Raw genomic sequence first — 24,837 nt, 5'->3', positions numbered from 1 at the left:
AACTGCTCACAAGGAAAGAACAATGGGATGGAGAAATAAAGGGAAAAGAAAATAAATATATACATACAAGATAGTTAACATAGTTACACTACTAACTTCCCTTAATTCAATGAAAAGATCGGCTGCTGCTTATACTGGTTGATATTTTGCATGCCTATATTTTGTAGTCTAAGCAACTATTTTGAAGACAATGGTATGCAATATATTAACCATTTTTAATCTATTTTTTTGCTTTGAAATTCTCTATCGTTAATATATTATCCTGTTTTGAAACTCTGTATTATTGTTTTTATTTGTGCTTACTTTTCTCTCTTTAAAATAAAAATTAAAAAACTAGTAAAACATCATTCTATTTTCCTGTTGGGTTCTATTATGACCTTATAAATAAACACATATTTTTAAAAGTTCAGTGATTCAGATCTAGTTTTAGGCAAAGAAAAAGGTACAAAGTATTGTCCTGGAAGAATTTTTGGCCTTTTGAGGAACATTTAAGAAAATTTCAATTTTCTGATTTTTAGGATCAAATAGTGCCCATGTACACATGACCAGACCCCTGTACACAGCAAACTATATTCTTTCACATACCAATTATAAGTAAAATATTAATTCCATCCTGAAAATAGTCATAAAATTTTCTACTATTATTCTTTGTTCTCTATGGTATGAAGTTTAATATTATACTAGTAGTACTAATATGGTATTAATAATTTGGTACTAAAATCTAATATGTTATATTTTACACATACTCCTAAATGTGTTAAGGGTTCTTAAATGATACTTATAGTTGTTTTAGGCCAGAGTAGATTCTACACACCTTTATTACGTAGCCTGGCAATCTTAAGAAGCTTACGCTTCTTCTCTGAAGCAGGACTTTCTGGTGTGGGGGCAGAAGCACACGCTGTTGGTGAGTTACCTGTACCAGGTATTCTTTTGGGAAGTGCCATGGAATAGGAGGTACGCCGTCTAGTCCGACATGCCACTTCCCTCTCTTTATGCAGCAACTGTTCATCCATCAGCAATGTTATAACTTGCTTAGACTTTTCCCGGATATGATAACCTGAAAAAATATGAATTTTTGTAGAAAAAGAAATACTGATTAAGTTTTCATTCTTTAAAAATTAAGATAAAAACATGATCAAAGTGAAAAACTTATAGCAAATAAACTGGAAATATATTCCTCTTCATACATTTTAAGAATCAGTATGTGACCAGAAAGAAGAAGCCACAAAGACAAAAAGGCAGGGAAGGCCAAGCAGCAGGAGAACTGCCACATTCATGTGTCCAGGGAAGCCCTGCACTGACAGTGAGCCTTCCCACACGCCTGGAACACAGACCTGGGCCTCTGCCTCAGCCAGGCCTTGCTTTCACACACTCACAGCATCTCACACTCGTCTTCTGGAGCACTTCCATTCTATAACTGCTGACTGGAGAAAAAACAAAACAAAACAAAGCAAAAACCCCAGCTTTTTGTACTTTAGACTATAACTTCCATGAATGACAAAACTACATCTGTTTAAAAGACATTCACAAAAAGTTTTTAAAATAAATGACTGTACTGAGGAAGTATTTCCCAAATGCCAGGGAGGAAACTTTGTAAATTTACAATGGAACATCACAAAAAGAGATTTGGAAATACAGCAAATTCAATAATCCTGGCCACTGAGATACATCACTAAGAAAGACATATACAGTAAGATCTTTAGAAAAACATATTAGCCTTCAAATAATAATTATAAAACATCTTAGTATTTCTGTTTCTAATTCCTGACCCACTGGTTTCCCAAAATCTAGTCCTTCTATATTCTTTTCTCAGTGAATGTTATCTCCATTCTACATTAGAAATATAAAAATACACTGTCTCTTGATTCGGCATTAGATCATTAAGAATAATGATTATGGCCACTGAATATCTTCTAAAGCCATTCTTTCCTCTACCTCTTTAATGATCCTGATGACCTTTATTGCCTGTGGATGCTAAGTTATTTGTCTTTTATCTCCCTTCAAATCTACCCTCCATAGTACCTTCAGGGGCACAATAGGTGAAGGTACAAAGGAGGGGCAAAATATCTAAAACATCTGATCAAAGGCCAGGGATTTAGCTCAGTGGCATAAGTGTCTGCTTGATAAGTGCAAGGTTGCAAGTTTGATCTCTGGTACAAAAAAAAAAAAAAAAGACAATAAAATAAAGTATCTGATCAAGTTTAAAAACCTTAAGTAAAAATGACACGGTAAATCCATGCTTCAAACTACCACTCTGCTCCATTTCAAATACACAGCAGTAATAGACAGTGGTAGTCTCAAAAACAAAATGAAACCTCCATGAAGCAGAAACAAAAAATGAAAAACAAGAAAGCACTAAGCAGGACTGAAGCCTCGGGGCTCCGGTGGCCTTGATCTAGCAACCAAAAGTTTAGCTCTTCAGATGTTAGGGAACCAGGCCTGGTTTCACTCTTTGATGTTAGGGCGCTCTGAAAGAAAGCTGAGGGGAAAAAAGGGAGGAAAGAAGCAGCTAACTGCTTCCTGGATTGTAATTTATTTGTAGTTGTGAGTCTAGAAACAGAAGAACACTCATATGAGTTTAAGGCCTGGAGCTAAACTAAGTCACCTATTTGCTCAGTCCTTAGGTATGTGACATTGTGACACGTCAGTTTTACTACAGGCATGAGCCCTGCACCATTTTTATAAGACCTGTACTGGAGGCTTAAAGATGGGCTGGGTAGAAGAAACTGAAAATCTAACCTAAAGGAAAAAGTGAACATGGGTAGCTGAAGGAAGAACACTCAAAATAAGCCTGAAACTACAATTCCAAAATACAGTTTTAAAAAAAGACAGCCAATACAATCAACATCACAACATAAATTAACTGCAAATTAATGTTTTTATAAGATCTTCTACATTATCAATATCCTATCAGATTTTTAAAATCATCTGAAAAGATTTTTAATTAAATGATTAAGAGAAGTTATACTCAAATATTTAGTATACGAAGTTATACTCAAATATTTCAAGGAAAGAGACACTATGGTAACTACTATCAAGTCGGGTTATCTTGTGGTGAAGCACTACGTTGCTGAAATTGTTATGCTTTGACCTGTATTGTTATGTTGTTGTGTCCTCTTTTATCTCAATCTCCCCCTTTTAAAAAAAATATTTATTTATTTTTATTATTATTTTTTAAATTAAGGGAAAAAATCAGCAGGATATATTATAGTAACATTTTGATTTCCTATTAACTTGATTTGAAGCCCTGTATTGCTCCCACCATCTTGTCTTGACTGATTTTACTCTGCTCTGCTCTGTTTGATAGTATCAAGTTTGAGGGTATAAGCAACTACTTTGAAGGCAATAAAATTCCCTATGATGCCCATTCTGGTTTGAGTATTATCTTCTTTTGAAGTCCTCCAATGTTTAGGTTTTATTGGTCTTGTTCTGTACTGTTTTGTTCAATTGTATTATACCTAATGATATAGGCACTTCTTTTTAAGGTAGCAAGAGGTACTATGGTAACCATTGTTGATAACCTTGTACTCTGTTTTTACATCATGTACTATGTCCATCCTTTGTTTTCACTGACTGCTTTGTTTTGTCACATTTGGTTTTATTATCTTCCAAAAACAAAGTAGTAAGAACTATGGGAGTAATAAAACCCAAAATGTGTAAATGTTGTTGTAAAAAAGACAAGAAAAAAAAAAAAGTGCTGTAAAGGATGTACTGCAAGTGTGTTTAGGTGTGTTAAGACAGATGACCATATTACTAAGTTTTTGTTGGATTACTGAACACAACTGTTTGCAGTCTCACTGTCTGAATGTCCACTTTGTATGCTTTAATCCTGTAACTTGAACAACTATTTCTAAGATGACAATATGTAATCTATTAACTAGTGATTTCTTACTGGTTTTTTTTTTAAATTCTGTATTACTTGTACCCTTATACTGTTGTTTTTTCCTTTAAATAAAAAAATGATTAAGAGAAATAAATGAGACTCATACCTACAATAAGAAACATGAAATTATGAAAAAAGCAAAGATGTGCAGAAAAGAAATAAGAATAGCTTGATGTTAAAGGATCCGATTAGAAATCCTACATATGGAAACTATGGTTATTGGTATTAAAAAACAAAAATGTATTTTCTATATACAGAAAAACTCCATACTCCAACAGCTGAAGACAGAATTGGTAGCTGCAGAACAGTACTAAGGACTTCTTCCAAAATACAGCACAAAGAGGTAGTAAGATTAAAAAGATTATGTAAAAGTTATAAAAGAGGGCTGGGAATTTAGCTCAGCAACACAAGTGCCTGCCTGGCATATGTAAGGTTATGAATTCGACGCCTGGTACAAAAAGAAAATTGTCATGAAAGACTGGCTACAGACCTTTTAGATTAAGCTTTTTAATCTAGAAGTTTCAAAAGAATTTAAGGTAATGGCCAAGAAAGCAATATTCAGAGAGATAATTACTGAGAATTTTACAGGAAATATCTGAATCTTTCCATCAAAAATGACTGTCGATTGGCCGGGAGAACATGGCGGACAGATAACAGATACTACGGAGGCTCTCTGAAAGGCTTGGTTCAGAAGTCAAGAAGGGTGTGGAGTAAGGAGACATAAGCAGGTGGAGATATGCTCTGCTGACTCAGGAACGAACTGGGCTGAGAGAAACCAACTTGGAATGCAGTCCTGGTGCTAAAGCAGGAACAGAAAAGCCTCAGTGTGGAGGCTGGAGCCCGCGCCATTGGAAGCCGCGATTTGGGTTTCCCGCCGCCCGGAGACTGCCTCTACAGCGGCTTGGCAAGGAGAGAGACGCATGGAAGCTTTGAGAACGGGAAGCTGCGAACGGAGTCGAAAACAAGACAGGCAGGGAGGCGTGCGCTGACTTGTGGTGAGGTGAGTGAGAGAAACTGACACTCTACCACAGTTTGACTCCAGCGGAGGACTTTCTGGGCCCGGGCAGTCCTGCAGGAGCAGGGCGCAGTGGCGACTCCAGCCACACATCCCCCTCTCGGGCGGGATTGGTGAAAAGTGCCTGGCCTGCGTGACGCTGCTGGCGGACTCGGCAGGCTGGCCCAACCCAGATCCCAGAGCCTGACGGTGGCCAGGAGGGGCGGGCCCCGCGTAGGCTGCCTGGTCCCTAACTCCCTGGTGCGCTGCGGTGGGCGGGAACACCTAACCAGCGCAATTCGATCAAGCTGTGGCTGACAGGGAGAGAAGCTGGGTCTCCTATATAAGCTTGCATATATAAGGAACAGAGAATATGGGAAGAGGCAGCAACAAGAAAGGCTCCTCGGCCCCCAATTCTGAGAAACAGGCAATAGCAGACACCGCACCAATAGACATAAAGCGCCATATAGAGAGCCTCATAGATCAATTCAGGAATGAAGTTATCAATGACCTGAAGCTAGAAGTATGCAGAATATTTAGAGAAATGCTAAGTACCACCCAAGAAAAAACAGGCGGTGGAATGGAAGAACAGAAAAAGAGGGGAGAATTGTTTGATGGAGAAAACAGAGAAAGCATAGAATACGTGAAGCAGATTCAAAGGGACTACCAAGATACTAAGAAGTCTATCGAAGACTGGCATAACAGCTTGAAAGAAACTAAGGACAGACTATCTGAACTGGAGGGCAGACTTGTAATATGGGAGAATGAAATGAAAAACTTCTTAAAAATAACAAAGAAACAAACAGCAATAATACAAAGACAAGAAGATGATAAGAGGATCCATAACTTAAGGATTAAGAACATAAAAGAAGAAGTAGGGACACAAACAAATGAACTACAAAAGCTACTCACAGAAATAATCCAGGAGAATTTTCCTAATTTAGCAAAAGGTAAAGATACTCAGATGTATGAGGCATACAGGACCCCAGCTACCTACAACCCAAACAGAGCAACACCCAGGCATATAATAATAAAAATTCCAGAAATTCAATACAAGAACAGAATATTAAAAGCTGTCAGAGACAAGAAACAGACCACTTACAAGGGAACACCCATCAGAATTACAGCAGATTTCTCGGCACAAACCATCAAATCACGAAGAGCATGGGGGGAAATAATTCAAGCTTTGAAAGATAATAATCTCCAGCCAAGATTGAAATATTCTGCACAACTGTCCCTGGAAACTGATGGAAAAACAAGGTGCTTCCAGGATAAAGAGGAACTGGGGGAATTTGCAACCACCAATTCAACTCTACAGAGAGTATTGCAGGATATTCTAAAAAAAGAAAAATACAAAGAATCCAGAAATAGTGGCGGGGGGGGCCACAACAAATGGAGCAGAGAACAAAATGTAGAAGACAAACTGACAGCTACTGACAGAAAAAGAGCTCAACAGAAATGAGGCAGAGAAGATTGGATGATAGGAACAGCTACTTTGGAGAAAATGACATCTTAATAGGTAATACTGATTTAGTATCATCTTGTTTTGAAGTCTCATCTAGCTTTTGTTCTTCTGTCTCCAATGGTCTAAATAGGTTGTATCTTATTGGATTTTATTATGTACGATAGTATAAGCAAAAACCTTTTAAAGACAAGACTATACAGAAACCATTGTTCATTTTCTGTTAGTTGATTCTAAATACTCTGTAATGCTGTCATTCTCTTAAATGGTTTTACATTGTTTTGATATACTTAATGCTACAGTATACAAAGTTGTACTCAAGGATTTCAAGGAAAGAGACAATATGGTAACTACTTTTAGGTCAGGATTATCCGGTGGTGAAACACTATTCTGCTTAAATGGTTATGTTTTGATCTGCACTGTTTTGCTATTATGCCCTCTTTTATCTCAATCTCCACTCCATTATTTACTTTTTTATTTTTATCCTTTTAATTAAAGGAAAAAAATAGCAGGATTTATTATAGTAACCCACTTTGACTTTCCATTATCTCGATTTAAAGCCCTGTATTACTCTCACCATCTTGTTTTTGACTGATGTTCCCCTATTCTGTTTTGCTGGATAGTATCAGGTTCGAAAGTTTAGGCATCAGCTGTGAAGATAATGAGATTCATTATAACGCCCATTCTCGTTGACTTTTATCTACTTTTGAAGACCTACAATGTCTCCAATGTTTTGGTTTTGTCGGTTTTATTCTTTACTGTTTTGTTCAATCGTATTATAACTAATGATATAGGCAATTCTATTAGAGATAGCGGGAGGCATTATGGTAACCATTGTTGATCACCTTGTATTATGTTTTTACATTATCTATTATGTCCACCCTTTTGACTTGACCGATTCTGTTCTGTTATATCACATTTGGTTTTACTCTCTTCCAAAAAAGTAATAAGAACCGTGGGAGCAGTGAAACCCAAAATGTGTAATAGTCATTGTACAAAAGAGAGGAAAGGAAAGTGCTCTAAACTATATAACTGCATGTATATTTAAGTGTATAACATAGGAAATGATATCACAGAGTTTTATTGGATCATTGAACAGAACTGTTTGCAGTATCATTGTTGGAATGTCCACTTTACAAGCTTTAATTTTGTGACTTGAACAATTATTTCTAAAATGACAATATGTAATCCATTAACTAGTGATTTCCTACTGTTTATTTTTTTTTTCTGTAAATCTGTATAACTTGTACCCTTTCTCTGTTTTTTTTTCTTCTCTCCTTAAATAAAATTTTTTAAAAAATGACTGTCAATGGGGCTGGGGATTTAGCTCAGCGGCATAAGCATCTTCCTTGCAAGTGTGTGGTCATGAGTTCGATCCCTGGTACCGATAAAAACGAAAAAGACCAAAAAAAAAAAAAGGAAAAAAAATGACTGTCAAAGGTCTAACAAGATAAACTGATCTATACCTATATATTCTGTAGAAAAACAGGAGACCATTTAGAAAAAAGAGAAAATCATGGGGCTAGGGATTTAGCTCAGTCGCATAAGTGCCTGTCTAGCAAGCGTGAGGTCGTGAGTTTGATCCCTGGTACAAAAAAAAAAAAATCTTAAAAGCTACCAATTCCTTATTTGGGCCTACAAGAGGACACATACCATTCAGATAGCCCATTATTGAATAAACACTTATTCAACACCTCTACTATAGCAAGTAAAAACAAAAACAAAACAAAAAAAACAGGACCAAGACTAATAGAGGAATCTCAGTCCTAGTATCAGCCCAGTGAAGGAGATGTTTGTACACCACTGATAACAATGGCAGTATGATGAAGAACACAATGGAGGAGTACCTGCTTAGCTAGGATACAGAGGCCTTCTGGCAAATGCTTGCTATAAGATTTACTGCAACATGAATGTATGTCCAGGAAATAAAAGAATTAGCTAACCTTGACTGGTGACTTGCTATGATATCCCTAATCCTCACAACCATCCACAGACTTACTAAGCTCCTTTTACAAAACAGAACAGTAAGGTTTAAGGTGATGATGTAACTTTGTCAAAGCCATAAAGTCAAAACCTTGGAAAACATAGGCTGGTTCTAAAAATGACAAAACATAACCTTGATTTCTTTGACTGACCTTAGTAGATAATTATAAGCTATTTTATTGGATGAGAAACTTAAAGAGAATAATTCTGTTGACACAGCACTGGAAATGCTATGCTAAACTGGCTGCTTTCCCTTTTTTGTTTACTGTACTCTGTCATCCATATGAGTACAACAAATAAAGAGTACTGTGGGAAAGCAAGCCAGCTGGGCAGTCACATTTAAGTTTAAATAAATTCATGCTTGGTTTCTTGCTAGCATGACTACCAATTTGACTGTATTTATTGAAAAGGAACACCAAATTATCTAAAGGATTTAACCATTTTTGAGACAGAACAGAAAGACCCGATGCTCCCGTATAGATACTTTTATTTTTCTGCTATGGCTACCCTAAAGGCCTTCTCCCTACTTTGGGAGATATTTATTTTGCCTTTGGGAAATTTTGGACCTGGACCCGTCCCAGACTACTTTACCCTGTAGCCTCCCCAGATGACTATACCCCTTTGTCGCCCTCTTAATTACATTAGCAGGCATCTCTCCCATCTATAACCAAAAAGAAAATTTGACACTAAGTATACACTAGCCCATATTTTTCCCTTAATAAGCATCTCCCCAAACTCTTATTAGGCTCAGTCCATGCACTGCTCCCTGGTATGCTGCTATTTTAGATCAATAAAGCCTCTTCTGGGTGACATATTTTTGTTTATTCATGATCACCATCTCAAGTAGATCTTGCTGAGCTAGTACACTAAGAGCTAGTGACACCAAAGACTGAAAGTGACTAGCAACTAGAAGCTTCCAGGAGCTGGGGCTGACAATACTGAAGGTGGCTAACATCCAGAGAATAATGGAGAACAATGAAGAATTGCTGAGAACCTCCATCTCTGATGGCCCAGATATCTACCAAGGCCCACCAGTATCTGCTAGTTTTAAGCAGCAAAGAAAGCTACTACACTAAGAGAGTTGACAGCCACTGACATTCAAAGCTCAGATTGCAGGTTGTGAAGACTAAAAGAGCTTGTGGCCACTGACATTCAAAGCTCAGGGTTATTCACATTAAAAATGCTACTCTGCCAAGCAAGAACCCTCAGCCATCTGGTAACATTTTAGAAACTCATACCAATCCCTTTTCAAGACCCTAAGTAAGAAGTAGACTACTGTGATGGACACTGGCAGGCTGAAGAACCAACCCATGTCTGATTTCTATCTCACATGGAGTTAAGAATCCATGCTATCTAGTGAAATCTCACATAAATTATTTTACTAAACACATAATAATATAATCACAAGTTTATAATCATCTAAAACCAAAAGTGTATATACTCAGTTTACAAAATTAATTTGTTTGATGATTTGGGGAAAGATAGCCATGGTCTTGTTTGTCACCCAGTGCAGAGTTTGTAAATGGATGCAAAGTTAGGCCTAAAGTTTTTGTTTGAAAACTGAATTCTCTGCAAACAGAAGTATCCATGAACTGGGGTATTTATTAAAGGAAACTATTTGTTCATTAAAAATGTTCATTATAGGAAGTTACATTGCTCACTTAAATTATAAATGAACTCAGAAGCTTTGTGTTAATCCTCCACCAACAAGCTTACCTACATTGCATTTATTAATCTAGTACCACATATTATGTAGATTATGATTAGAGAATTTTGACTAGTACTGAGAGAAATAGAAAAAAATTAAGTCTGAACCACACTGAAGCTCCTTTTCTTTTCCTACAGTGCTCAGCCACTATGTCATACTGACTAGGAACTGTCTGCCTCATCCTACTCCAAATCTAGTTAGTTCCTTCTGCAAAAATAATAGTGCTCTCAAGTGTTGACTTTATAGTCTTGATATGACTAATCAACATGGAATTTAATTGTTTTACATTTTAAAATACTTAATTTTTCTTCAATTTATTCTTTCTAGATCTGACTCCATTCAATTCATTATATTTACCTTGAAAAGAAAAATCACAATCATTCCTTTACCTCACACCCATCCAAGGTTTTCTCTTTCATCTAACCCTTTTCAGGGACAAAATACCTTGTATTTTATTTCCTTCTATAAAAATCCAAACTCAAATCCTCAAAAATAGATTTCAATAATGTATAACCCAATAAAAACATAAACAACTGTATTGTGTCTAAGAATTTATCTTTTACATCTTATAGCTCTTAACAATGCTCTTTGGCTTGGTTTGGTTTTTTTGGTACTGGGGATCAAACTCACGATTGCCATGCAGGCGCTTATGCCACTGAGCTAAATCCCCAGCCCTCTTAACAATGCTCTTAAAAAGCTTAGCTCTTAGTTCAAAATACTCAAACTTCGATGAGCAAAATGTAGTTGATGAGTGTGTATGGGTCATCTCTGGAAGACACAACTGAGAAGCAGTACATACATTAGGCTAGCCAAGAATGTAATTATGAAGTGCTTAATTTCCTAAATTAGGTGGCTGATAATCGTAGTGGAAAGCTAAAATGGCACCACAGGCACCAAGGCATGCTATTTCTAGTAAAATAGCTTAATATAACTTTTTCATAAGGAAAAAGTTTTGTTTTTTTCAGTTCCAGAATCCCATCCCAGCTATCACATTACACTTAGTAGTCATGTTTCTTTAGGCTTGACTGTGACAGATCTCCTGACTTTTCTTTTAGCATTTATTTTACTGGTATACTTTAGATATAATAATGATAACATTCATCATAGGGAGTTTGTACCTGTACACAGTATATCTTGCTACTTCTTTTTTTCCTACTTCCCTAACAAAACTTAACACTGAAAATTTGTCTTTTTTAAATGAGCCCCTTTTAAAACATCTATACTTTTGATTTAAACACATACATGCATGTATATATGAAATGCTTATTTAAATGAAATTAACAGCAATTTCATGATTTATCTGAAACTAAAATAGCACATAACCCTATAATGCACAAATTTCCTAAAATCTGAATTAGTTTTAAAAGAACATCACAGTTGGGTGTGGTGGCACACATCTGTAATCCCAGCACTTGGGAGGCTGAGGCAGGGGGATCACTGTGAATTTGAGACTAGCCTGGGCCACAAAGTGAGCGCAAGGCCAGCCTGAACCACATAGTGAGACTCTGTCTCAAAAATAAATAAATAAATAAATAAACAAACATTGCATTCATATAAATAATTTGATATAATGAAAAAGTTTTCACATTTCATTATTTTTCAGACAATTTTAATTAAGTTCATCCTAACAGTTCAGTGAAACTTTGTAAGACTATTTTAAATTTTATAGCTCAATTATGAGAGACTGCTCAGTATAATAGAATATAACTAAATAGTATCAAGATATATGGGTTCTGGCTAGGAGTGGTGGTGCACACCTGTAATCCCAGCTCTTGGAGGATAAAGCGAGAACTGTTGTAAGTTCAAGACCAGCCTGAGCTACATTGTCAGTTCAAGGCCAGATTGCACTATAAAGCAAGACCTTATCTCAAAAAAATAAAAAAGAGTATATGAATTCTAATTGTGATTGACCATGAATTAGATATGTAACCTTATTTAAATTGCCTGAGCTTTGACTCACCTCTGTAAGAGATAATATATACAGTAGATAATATATACAGTAGATCCTTTTATCTAAATGGGATATGTTCTCCATGGGGTGCTTGACTATGCATAGTACCAAACTCTATGGTTACTATGGTTTTTCCTATATGTATCTAATTTACAAATTAGGCAGAGTAAGAAAATAATAGCAGTAATTAAAAGTAGAAACAAGTTTAACAATATACTATAATAAAAGTTATTTAAAGTTTATGAATTAATTTCCACTTAATATTTTCAGAGTCGACCACTGGTAACTGAAACTGTAGAAAGTGAAACCACAGACAAGCAGTGACCACTATACCCTTTTCTCATATGACTGCTTTAATGAAAAAATAAAATGTGATATGTGTGTGTGCGTACACACACCGCCACACACACACACACACACACACACACACACACAAAATCAAGTACTACTTAGTCATAAATAAATTGAGTCAGTTGTAGGAAAATGGATATACCCTGAGAATCACAATGCTAAGTGAAAAAAATTGGACACAAGCTTACATATTGTATGGTTTCTCTACGTGAGAAACTCAAAATAATGAAGGGCAAATAAAAGATAATTAAAAACAGAGAAATGGATCTTTAGCAAATGAAAAGGGGATCTGGAGATGGAGGGAAAGGAAAAGAGAAGTAAAAAGAACTAAGATGTGTTATGTACATGGTACCAACTCCCCACAATGAATGAATGTAATCATTATTATAGCAAATGTACTAATGATTTTTTAAAATAAAATGTTTTTAAAAGATTGCTTTAAGGATTAAATAAGGTAATGCATATGGAAAAACTATTATTAAAATACAATTATCCTCAAGCAACTGGATATCATATGGAGATGAATGAAGTCTATCTCACATTACACACAAAAGCTAACTCTAGGTAAACCATAGACTTAGTTAAAATTATAAAATATCTCAAAGAAAACATAAGAGAATATCTTCCTTGGGGCACACAAATATCTCAGACAAGGCACAAAAGACACTAACAATAAAAGAATAAACTTGATTTCATCAAGATCACAAGTTTTTCTCTTTTCATTTTTCCTACAAATGGACTTTGAGAGCTTGTTTGGAAGTTCTAACAAGAAAAGTACAGCTACTTATATACCTTTACTGAAAATGGTCCTTCTCTACCAATGAAGGTCATACATGTGAAAAGATGAGGAAAAGGACACTCACCCAGATCAGCAAAATGACACCTGCAAACCAATGGGATAATAAGAGTTGCAATTACATTGCCCTCACACTCAAAAGTACAAATGTCTCTTCAAAAAGCAACATTAAAAAATTAAAGAGTCAATCTTTGCACTTAGAAAAAAATACCTATAATCCATCTATTTGACAAAGGACACATATCTGGAATGAATAAAGAATTCCTACAAATTTATAATAAAGTTACAAAAAGTAAAAATAGAAAATAGGTTAAACACTTGACACCCTAAATGTAAATGCAAATTAAGACCAAATGGAAACAATACACCCACCAGAGTGATTACATTAAAAAGTATAACATTATTGAGTGTGGGCCAGGCTCGTACAACAAACTATTATACATTGAAAGTATAAAATGATAAAACCATTTAAGAAAACTCTATACGAATCTCAAAAATAATATTTTGAGAGAAAGAAGCCAGAAACAAAGAATACATACTATATACTTTCATAAGATGCAACTAATCTATACGTCTAAAGATATGTCTAAAGTAGCTGCCTTTGTGAAGGAGGGAGGACTCCCTGGAAAGGCAGGCAAAGGTAATTTCTGGAATAACTGGAAATGTTCTTTTTTTTGATGTAGGTGATGGTTATACTCATTAAAATCACCAAACTATACACTTAAGATCCATATATTTTAAAACATGTAAGTTGTACTTCAATAAGCATACCCAGTATTACAACTATTTTTAAAGTAATTTAGGGCAAGGAGATGAAACATTTTTATTAGTCAACTCTGATTTTTTTCTATTTTTCTAAAAAGAGTCACTGTAAATTTGCTAAAAGTTTAAAAATATCAAGGAATAACCATCCATTCATCAAATTATAGAATATTAAATGAGCCTACCTTCAGGCTAGGGACATTGTTCTTGCCCTTGAGAAATGTACAGTTTCACTAGGGAATATAATAGACATGTAAATAAACGGATCATAATAGAGCTTCCTTCAGGCATTATGGACAAAAAGAGAGACTTTTTCACTATCTGAGAATGTTGAGGTGATTCAGGACTAACAGTTGTACCTATTCTCATGAAGCCAAGCCAAAATGGCAATGGACCCCAAGATAAAAGAAACTGGTTCAGCTTTGCCAGCTACTTTGCAAGCTATTTTGTCAAGACTATTGAATTAGTTCAAAGCCATGAGAGCCACAATAAACAGTATAAGATATTTATTTCTTACAATATCTAAATAACATTGAAACAGATGCAAAAGAGGACAAATCTGATTTTTGACTTCCAGTCCAACATACAAGAAACTGGAATCACCAATCTATCCTAACAGGAGGGGTTTTTTTGTTTGTTTTTAACTGAGCAAATGGAAAAACTGACATTTCTTATATCCATCAGGGCAGTGTAGTTATAGGTTAAGCCTGACCCCAAGATTGGAGACTGAAAGATAAAAATAAAGAATTGTGTCTTGTAGCCAAAACCTATGAGCACACATTTCTGAGAGAACAAGTGTGTAAGTAGAAAAACCTCAATTATAACTGACAAACTGCTGGAGGCTCAGTATGGACAAGAATGAGAGATTAAAAACTCCAAAGAGACCAAGTCCTCAGGGGCTCCCTCCAAAATATTAACTACATTCTCACAGTGAATAATGATAGGAAGAGGGAGTTCTATAGTGTTTCTGATGGGGGAAGGGGAAAGGAATCTTTTTTATTTTTATGTCTTTTTGAGGCAGGGTCTGTCTATGCAGTTCAGGCTGGCCTTGAGCTCACTTTGTAGCCTAGGCTGGTCTCTAACTCGCAAGGATCCTCCTGCCTCAGCCTCCTGAGTGCTGATATTACAGGTGTGAGCTACCACGCCCGGTGAAAGGAATCTTCTTGAATACACTGTACAGACTCTTCCATTTCTAACAAAGTCTGCCTTCACAGAAACTAATTAACCAGAGTCTAGCCTGCTGGGATATTGTCAGAGTCTAACATGCGAGAAGGGAAACACACAACTCCAGACTACTCTAGCCATCCTGTCTCACAAAACAGGAAACAGATAGGACAGGATGATGACTGAGCAGCACCTGTAAATTCAGTCCACAGATTCAGGTTCACTAGAAGATTGAGACTTAGCTATAGGTCTATAAAATGTTTTCCATCCCAAAAGGACTTTTTTTTGCCAGAGCTCTCTCTAGTCATACATCATGCCCAGCTACTAAGAATAAATTACAAAACACAATTTGGAGATACAGTATGGCAGTAAAGTTGGAATCATCAGAGGCAGTATTTGAAATCATTATGACTAAGATGCTAAGGAATGGGACTGAGCCAAACAGACACAACATCCCCACTCTTAATTAGTTGGAAAGGTAGGGTCTTAAGACAGACACAAACTAAGAATCTCTTACACACTTAAGGAATGACTTAATTCCTGAAGCACCGACACCTTTCCTAGAGAGGCACATACCTGAAAGTTTGAAATGAAAGCAACCAAAGAAAAGAAATAAATTCATGAGGCTACATAGGAAATCAGATCAGATATAATCTCTCAGATAAAAAAGTTAACATTTATAAAAGAATTGATTAGTAAGTTTAGGATAGAAATAGATAAAAGAAATAGATGATGACAGGAAGAGGATGAAAACTATGAATGATCAATATAGGAAAGAAATAGAATACATGAAACAGATATACAGGAAACTAAAAATTCCATTGAAAGCTGGCAAACCTGCTTGGACAAAACTGAAGACTTTCAGACCTTGAAGACAGGATCATGGCTACTGATCAAGAAAGGAAGTATGGGGGCTGGGGATTTAGCTCAGCGGCATAAGCGCCTGCCTTGCAAACAGGCAGTCGTGAGTTCGATCCCTGGTACCGATAAAAATGAAGAAGACCAAAAAAAAAAAAAAAAAAAAGGAAGTATGTCTTAAAAATAACAAAAGATCAGGAAATAACAATTCAACAAGTGTAAAATGACATGAAGAAAAATAATATGCGAATAACTGGTGTCAGTAGGGCATGGTGGTGCATACCTGTAATCTCAGCACTCAGGACGCTGAGGCAAGGAGACTGCTGTGAGTTCAAGGCCAGCCTAGGCTACAAAGTGAGAAGGCCAGCCTGAACTGCATAGTGAGGCCTTGTCTCAAACACATACACACACACACACACACACACACACACACACGAATAACTGGTGTCAATGAAAAAGCAGGAGTCAGAAAAAAAGACATTAAAAAATTATTTACAGAATAGCAGAAAATTTCCCAAGCATAGGAAAAGAATCTGACATTGAGGTAAATGAGGCATATAAAACTCCAATTAGCTATAACCAAAATTTATAATAAAGACCCCAGAAATTTAACACAAGAGCAGAACAGTGAAGACTGTTAAGAGAAAAGAAACAGATCACCAATGAAAGAAAGCCCATCAGAATCACAGCAGACTTCTCAGCACAAATATTCTCAGCACAAGTCAAGAAGAGCTTGAAGTATTTTAAGTCCTGAAACAAAACAATTTCCAACACAGATTGATATATCCTGTAGAACTATCTGGTCAAAAAATACAAAGTGATCAAAAAGGATAAAGGTCACTACAAACTTGTTAGAGGGAAAATTCAAGAGTAAGACGTAAGAATCATAAATATATATGCACCAAACAAAAGAGCACCCAACTATAATGTCACTACAAAATTTCAAAACTAATGGAGAAACAAAATATTTCCATGATAAAGAACAACTGAAGAAATTCGTAACCACCAAACCAATACTACAAAGGGTACTGAAAGATGTTCTAGATAGAGACAAAATGATCGCAATTCCAAGAACAAGAACAAAAAGAAACCACGAGGCAAGACAAGCCATTAAACAGAGGGAAAAAGGAGGGAACCAATAGCAGGAAAATAACATGATAAAGATAAGTCAAAACATATCAATTATAACCAACAATGTAAATGGCTTCAACTCACCAGTCAAAAGAAACAGACTGGCAGAATAGATCAGGAAACAATAACCAACAATACACTGTATACAGGAAACTCATTTAACTCAAAAAGAAATTCATATAATAAAAGTTAAAGGATGGAAACCAATACTCCATGCAAAAGAAACAGAAAAAAGCAGGGGTAGCTATTCTATTTGCAGACAATGTGAACTGCAAACCAAGAGTGATCAAAAAAGATAAAGGTCACTACAGACTTGTTAGGAGAAAAATTCAAGAGGAAGACATAAAAATCATAAATATATGCACCAAACACAAGAGCACCCAACTATATAGGACAAATATTCATAGACATGCATAATTAAATAAGCAATAACACAATTGCAATTGGGACCTTAATACTCCATTATTACAAAGAGATAGATCAATTAGACAAAAAAATTCAACAAAGAAATAACAGAACTGAACCAAACCTATGAACAAATGGATTTAGATGTTTATAGTGTTACACCCAACATCAGAATACACATTCTTCTCAACTGTACATTCTCTAATATAGATCATCTGACAGCCCATAAAACATGCTTACGTAAATGCAAAGGAAGTGAAATTATCCCATGCATATTATCTGACCATATGACCAAAGAAACTGCAACAACTCCTTAAACACATGGAAATTAATTAACACCCTTCTGAACAAGCAATGGGTTACAGATGAAATTAAAGAAGAAATTAAACAATATCTACAATCAAATGAAAATGCAACTACAACTTACTAGTACCTATGGGATGTTATTTTCCTTAAGAGGAAAAATTTATAGTGATGAATTCTCACATTAGGAAAACAGAACAAGCACAAATGAACAACCTAAGGTTTCACCTCAAGCTTCTAGAAAAAGAATAACAAGTCAAGCTCAAAGCCATACAAGGGAGGAAAATATAAAGATCAGATCATAGATTAATGCAATTGAGACTAAGAGAATAATACAAAGAATTAATGAGTCAAAGAGAGCTGATTTTTGAAAATAAATAAACCCCCAGCAGACCTTATCAAAAAAAGGAAAGAAAAAACTCAAATTCATACAATAAGGAATGAAAAGGATGAAGTCACTATAGATCCTACGGAAATTCAGAATTATCATCAATACCTACTCTGAAAATCTTTACCAGCATAGAAAACACAGAAGAAATGGATTCCGAGAAATGTATGAATTACCAAAGTAGAATCAAGAAGATATAAAAATTCTGAATAACACAGTATCAGTTAATGAAATTTAAAATATAATAAAAAATTTACTAAAAAAAATAGCCCAGGTCCTAATGGCTTACAGCTCTATTTTATAAGAAATTTAGAGAAGATTTGATTCCAATACTCTTCAACTCTTTAATGAAATTGAAAGGGAAGCAATTCTTCCTAACTCATTCCTGGAGGCAAGTATTACTCTGATACCAAAACTAGAGAAAGACCCAACCAAAAAAGAGAACTACAGGCTAATCTACCCTAATGAACACAGATACAAAAAATCTCAATAAAAGACTAGCAAACAGAATACAGCAAATCATTAAGATTATATACCATAACTAAATGGAATTCACCCTAGGAATACAGGGATGGCTTAACATACACAAATTAATAAACATAATATAACATATCAAGCCAAAGACAAAAATCACATGGTCATCTCAATAATGTATAAAAAGCTTTTGATAATGTCCAACAATCATTCATGATAAAAACCTCACAAAAATTTACAATAGATGGCCTTTGATAAATGCCATCTATCACAAACCAACAGTCAACGCCATATTAAATGGACAAGAACTAAAAACTTTCTACTGAAAATCAGAAATAAGACAAGGATGTCCACTATCACCACTCCTATTCAACATAGTTCTGGAAACATTAGCCAGAGCAATTAGACAACAGAGAGAAATAAAAAGAACAAGAATAGGAAAGGAAAAAGTTAAATTATCATTATTTGCAGACAACATGACACTTTACATAGGAGACCCACCAAAAGAGATCTATAATTAATAACCAAATTCAGTAGCATAGCTGGATACAAAGTCAACACTCAAAAATCAATAGCAATCCTGTACACAAACAACAAACTCACTGAGAGAGAAAGTAGGGAAACCACACCCTTCACACTAGCATCCCCAAAAATGAAATACTTAGGAATCAATCTAACAAAGAAAATAAAAGATCTGTACATTGGAAATTACAGAATTGTGAAGAAAAGAAGGGGTTGGGAGTTCAGCTCAGCAGTATAAGTGCCTGCTTGGCCAAGCCGAAGTCGTGAGTTCACTCCCCAGTACAACAAAGCAAACTGAAAAAAAGATATAGAAGAGGGTATCAGAAAGATGGAAAGATATCCCTCGCTCATGGATAGGAAGAACCAACATTGTGAAAATGGCCATATTCCTAACACCGATTTCATGTAATTCTCATCAAAATACTATTAGGATACCTCACAGATCTAGAGAAAACATTCCTAAGTTCATATGGAAATAGAACAGATCTAGAATAGCAAACACAAATGCTAGGTGACAAAGGTAAAGCAAGAGGCATCACAGTCTCTTACTTGAAACTATATTATAAAGCTACTATGATAAAATCAGCATTGTATTGGCAAAAAAACAGACTTGAGGATCAATGGAACAAATGAGAAGTGAAGACAAGTACAAATACACTCAGAAACCTTATATTGGGCAAAGGGGCCAAACACATTAACTGGAAGAAAGACAGCCTCTTTAATAAATGGCACAGGGAAAAACTGGCTATATGCATGCTGAAGACTAAAGTAGACCCATCCTATCACCATACATTAAACTAAGGTCAAAACAGATCAAAGATCTAAATATTAAAAAAGAAACACTATATCTACTGGAAGAGAAAGCAGGTAGAAATCTTGAAGACATAGAGACTGGCAGAGAGTTAATGAACAAAAATAAAAAAAAATTTTTTTTGGTACCAGGGATTGAACTCATGACCTTGTACTTGCCAGGTACGTACTTGTGCCGCTGTGCTAAACTCCTGGGCCTGAACAAAAATCAAACTGCATGGGAGTACTTTAAAGAATCACCTATTAGGGATCTCAGTAAGATGTTTTTGTACATCAAAAGAAATCACCAACAGAGTGAAAAGAAAACCCACAAAGTGGGAAGAAAATTTAGCCAATTGTCTCCCAGACAAAGGACTTCTATCTAGAACATATAAGGAACTGAAAAATCAAGTCCAGGGGCTGGGGATTTAGCTCAGCAGCATAAGCACCTGCCTTGCAAGCAGGCGGTCATGAGTTTGATCCCTGGTACCGATAAAAATGTAAAAGACAAAAAAAAAAAAAAGTGAAAAAAAAAAGAAAAAAAGAAAATCAAGTCCACCAAATTCAAAGACCCAATTCGAAAATGGGCATCTGAGATGAATACACACTTCTCCAAAGAAGAAACAAAAATGACAAATAAATATATGAAAAAATGTCCAATATTATTAGTCAATCGAGAAATGCAAATTAAAACAACACTAAGATTTCATCTCACTCCAGGAAAAATGGCCATCACCAAGAAATCAACCAATAACAAATGTTGGAGAGGAAAAAGGAACCCTTCTCCACCACTGATGGGAGTAGACTGGTATAACCACTGTGGAAATCTGTGTGGTGATTCCTCAAAAAACTAGGATTAGAAGTCCCATTTGTCCCAGCTATTCCCTCTTCTGGGTATTTTCTCAGAAGAATGAAGAACATCATACCATAGAGATATATGTGCACTTACATTTACAGCAGCACAATTTCTAATAGCTAAATCTTAGAAACAACTCAAATGCCCATCAACTGATGAATGGTAAAAAAAAAAGATATGTTTTTATATAAAGGAGTACTACTCAGCTATAAAGAATAAACTCAAGGCTTATATAGATAAATGGATGCAACTAAAGACCATACTCTAAGTGAAATAAATCAAACTTGCATGTGTAGACATCATACTGTCTTCCTAGTATACAAAACAGAAATAAATAAATAAGATCCAAACTGTTCAATAAGTATTGTGAAAGAGAAAGAAACTGCTCAAAAGGAAAGAACGGGGAATGGGACAAAGAAGCAAAGGAAGGGAAAAGAAAAACATATATACACACACACACATATATGCTGAGATAATTATACTACTTTCTTTGAATTCATTGAAAAGAATCATTTGTGTTTATATTGTTTGATCAATTTTGTATGCCTATGTCTTGTAATGTGAGCAATTGCTTTGAAGATAACAATATGCAAAATATTAAGCATTGTTTTTTAAAAAGATGCTAAGGGCTTTAATGGACAAAACAGCATGCAAGAATAAATAGGCAATGTAAGCAGACAGATGAAAAATCTAAAAGAACCAAAAAAAAAGGTAAGATAGAAATAAAAAATGTCTTTTGTGGGCTCATTGGCAGGCTAACCATGAAAGTTAAGAAAAGAATCTCAGAGCTTGAGGACATTTCAAAAGGAATCAATAAAACTGAAAAACAAAGAGAAAAAAAAGAAAAAAACATAACAGATGATCTATGAAATATGGAACAACTAAAAAGATATGGCACAGGTTAATGGGAATTAAAGGAGAGAATAAAAATAGAAAGAGGAGGCGGAAAAGGAGAGAAAGAAATGTTTGATATAATAACCACTGGAAATTTCTCCCAAATTAATGCCAGGCACTAAGCACAGATCAGGGAAGCTCAGAGAAGGGACACTGACTAGAATACTGTACATGCCCCAAAAGAACCCTACACATATCATTTTCAAACTGCAGAAAAATCAAAGATAAAGAAAAAATCCTGAAAGAGGCCTGAGGGAAAAAAGACATGAGCTATACAGGAACAAGGATGAGAATTAACATTCAACTTCTCTACCCAAATCATGCAAGCAAGAAGAGAGTGGAGTGGAATATTTAAAGTGTTAGGACAAAAACTGACCAATCTAGAATTCTGTAACACAAAATTATCCTTCAAAAGTGAAGAAGAAATAGACTGTCAGATAAACAAAAACTGAGGAAATCTGTGGACAATACACTTGCTTTGCAAGATATGTTAAAAGAAATTCTTTAGAAAGAAGGAAAATGATAGATAAAATCAGATCAACTTAAAGCTAGGTGTACATGCCTGTAATCCTAGCACTTTGCAGGATGAAGCAAGAGGATTTTTGTGAGTTCAAGACCAGCCTGAGCTACAAAGTGAGCTTAAGGCCAGCCTGAACTGCGTAGTGAGACCCTGCCTCAAAAAAAAAAAAAAAAAAATTAGAGACAAAATAGTGAAGATGAAATAAAACTATTTTTCTTATTCTTTATTAATCTAACAGCAATTTTTCAAAACAACAACATTTGCATATGTATATATGTATGTGTTCTTCTAAATCAGTAAAATGAATGACAGCAATAATACAAGGGCAGGAAGGATACATTAGATTTTGTTATTTGAAGGTAGTAGCACCACCCATGAAGTTGTTATATCAGTCAGCTTTTCCTCGGGATAACAAATACCTGAAATAATCATCTTACAAAGAGTAAAGGCTCTTTTGATTCAGTTTTGGAGGATTTAGTCCATGACTTACTGACCTTGTTGCAAAATATAGCATAGTATACTTGGGCTTACATTTGTGGTCCTAACTTCAAATATTAGAGAATCTTATTAAGAATATCCATATTATAAATATAAAAGCAATAGTAAATGCATAAGTAGGTTTGTATACATTTTTATATTTATGTCTCAAAATAGCTCATAAGCTCTTTAGAACACAAGTTAACCATTTCTATTTTATAAAATCATCCAAGTTGTTTATACATTGATAAAACTGTAAACTTACATTTTCTGTGTAGTCACAAAGGAAAATATGCCTTTTAAAACTTAATCTTGCATATACAAAATGTACTGTTATATTAAATTTGAAAAACGAATCAGCATGAAAGTTTATGCTTGTAATTTTTAGAAAAGCAGTATAGAATGATCAAAAGTCATGAAAGTTTTTCCAAATCACAGGATGAAACCTCAAAACTAAAATAAACACTTAGGATATACTTCGTAATGAAGTGTAATTTATAGTACGAATATAAGGTTGGTACATGTGAAAAAAAAATCAACCAATGTAATATGACATATTCATGGTCTACAGAAGATTTTTTAAATGATCATCTCTACAGATTCAGAAAAACCACTGACAAAAGTCAACCTCCCTTTATGACTTAAAAAAGGAAAAAAGAGCCAGGCGTGATGGGTCATACCTATAATGCCAGCACGTGGGAGGCTGAGGCAGGAGGATCGTTTGTGAGTTCAAGACCAGCCTGGGCTACCGAAGTGAGTTCAAGGCCAGCCCAAACTACATAGTAAGACTCTGCCTCAAAAAAACACAAATAAATAAAAGAAAAAAGAAAAAAAAAACCCTCAACAAACCAGGACTTGAAGAAAACTTTCTCAACCCAATAAACAGCATCTGTGAATCTGTGAAAAGCCAGAAGTTAACATCATACTTAATGACTGAAAGTTTTCCTTCTAAAACTGGAACAAGAAAAGAATATCTGCTCTCACCACAGCTAGTCAGGACAGTTATGCAAAAGAAAGAAACAGAAGGCATCCAGATGGGGAAGGAAGAAGTAAAACTCTATTTACGTATGACATGATTTTGCATATAGTGAATCTGAAGGAGCCTTTAAAAATTACAACTAAAGCTAAAACAGAAAACAAACAACAAACAAAAAACCCCAACTAATAAACTAGCTCAGCAAAATAGCAGAATAAAAGATCAATATATAAAAATTCATTATCCTGATTGCATTTTGAAATTTTTCTTTGAAATAAAATAGATTTGAAAAAAAGTTAATGAAAATATGAACAAGAAATTAAGAAAACAATTGCAACTTATAAAACTATCAAAAGAATAAAATACTTAGAACTGGGCATGGTGGCATATGCCTATAACGGCAGGACTCTGTGGCAGGAGAATCTTCAAGTTTGAACCCAGCCTTTAATGAGATATCGTTACAAAATTTTAAAAGGGATTGGGAGTGTGTGGTTCAGTGCAAAGACCCTGGGTTCATTTCTCAGTAGCACAAAAAATAAAACAGAAATAACAAACAACTAAAAAGGTACAAGACTCATACACTGAAAACTACACAGTACAGATGGAAGATGATGTAACTATTGACATCTAGTGTACATGGATTGGAGAAACTCAAATTAAATGGCAATATTCTCCAAAACAGCCTATAGAATCACTGCAGTCTCAATCAGAAGTCTAGCTGTTCCCTGCTTACTGAGAAATTGACAAGCTGACTCTGAACTTCATAAAGAAATGTAAGAGACTCAAAGTAAACATTGAATAATGTTTTAATTAAATATTGAAAAAAAAGTTGAACTCACAGTCTCTGATTTCAAAACTTACTCTAAAGCTACAGTAATTAAAATATGGTACTGGCATAAGAATAAACTGCTCAATGAAACAATTGAGAATATAAACTACATCTATGGTTGACTGAGTTTCACAAGAGTGCCATTCTAACTCAGTGAGGAAAGAACAGGACAACTGGGTATCTGTGTACAAAAGAATGAAGTTAGCTCTTTATATCACAATAAAAATTAATTCAAGTGAAAACTAAGACTTAAATTTAAGAATTAAAACTATAAAACTTAGAAGAAAACATAGGTATACATTATTTTGTTTTTTGTCTTTTTCCTTTTTATTGGTACCGGGGATCGAACTCACGACTGCCT

At 35.0% G+C, this 24,837-nt stretch overlaps 1 protein-coding gene across 5 annotated transcripts in view; it reads right to left on the bottom strand.

Moving 5' to 3' along the window:
• Positions 1–24,837, bottom strand: part of Enthd1 (ENTH domain containing 1) — a 122,675-nt gene that overhangs the window by 89,946 nt on the left and 7,892 nt on the right. For 4 of the 5 annotated variants that reach the window (XM_063243693.1, XM_003470374.4, XM_063243695.1 and 1 more), the window contains exon 3: positions 815–1,057. In XM_063243693.1, the coding sequence (XP_063099763.1) occupies positions 815–1,057 (243 nt within the window). The remainder of the gene's footprint in view (positions 1–814; positions 1,058–24,837) is intronic. The other variant, XM_063243694.1, reaches the window with a different exon arrangement.

The sequence above is a fragment of the Cavia porcellus genome, unplaced genomic scaffold, assembly GCF_034190915.1.
Source record: "Cavia porcellus strain 051 isolate PalLab524CR breed Dunkin Hartley unplaced genomic scaffold, mCavPor4.1 scaffold_40, whole genome shotgun sequence".
Taxonomy (NCBI): domain Eukaryota; kingdom Metazoa; phylum Chordata; class Mammalia; order Rodentia; family Caviidae; genus Cavia; species Cavia porcellus.
Note: the sequence above shows the minus strand (reverse complement) of the source record. Positions and strands in the feature narration are given on the sequence as shown.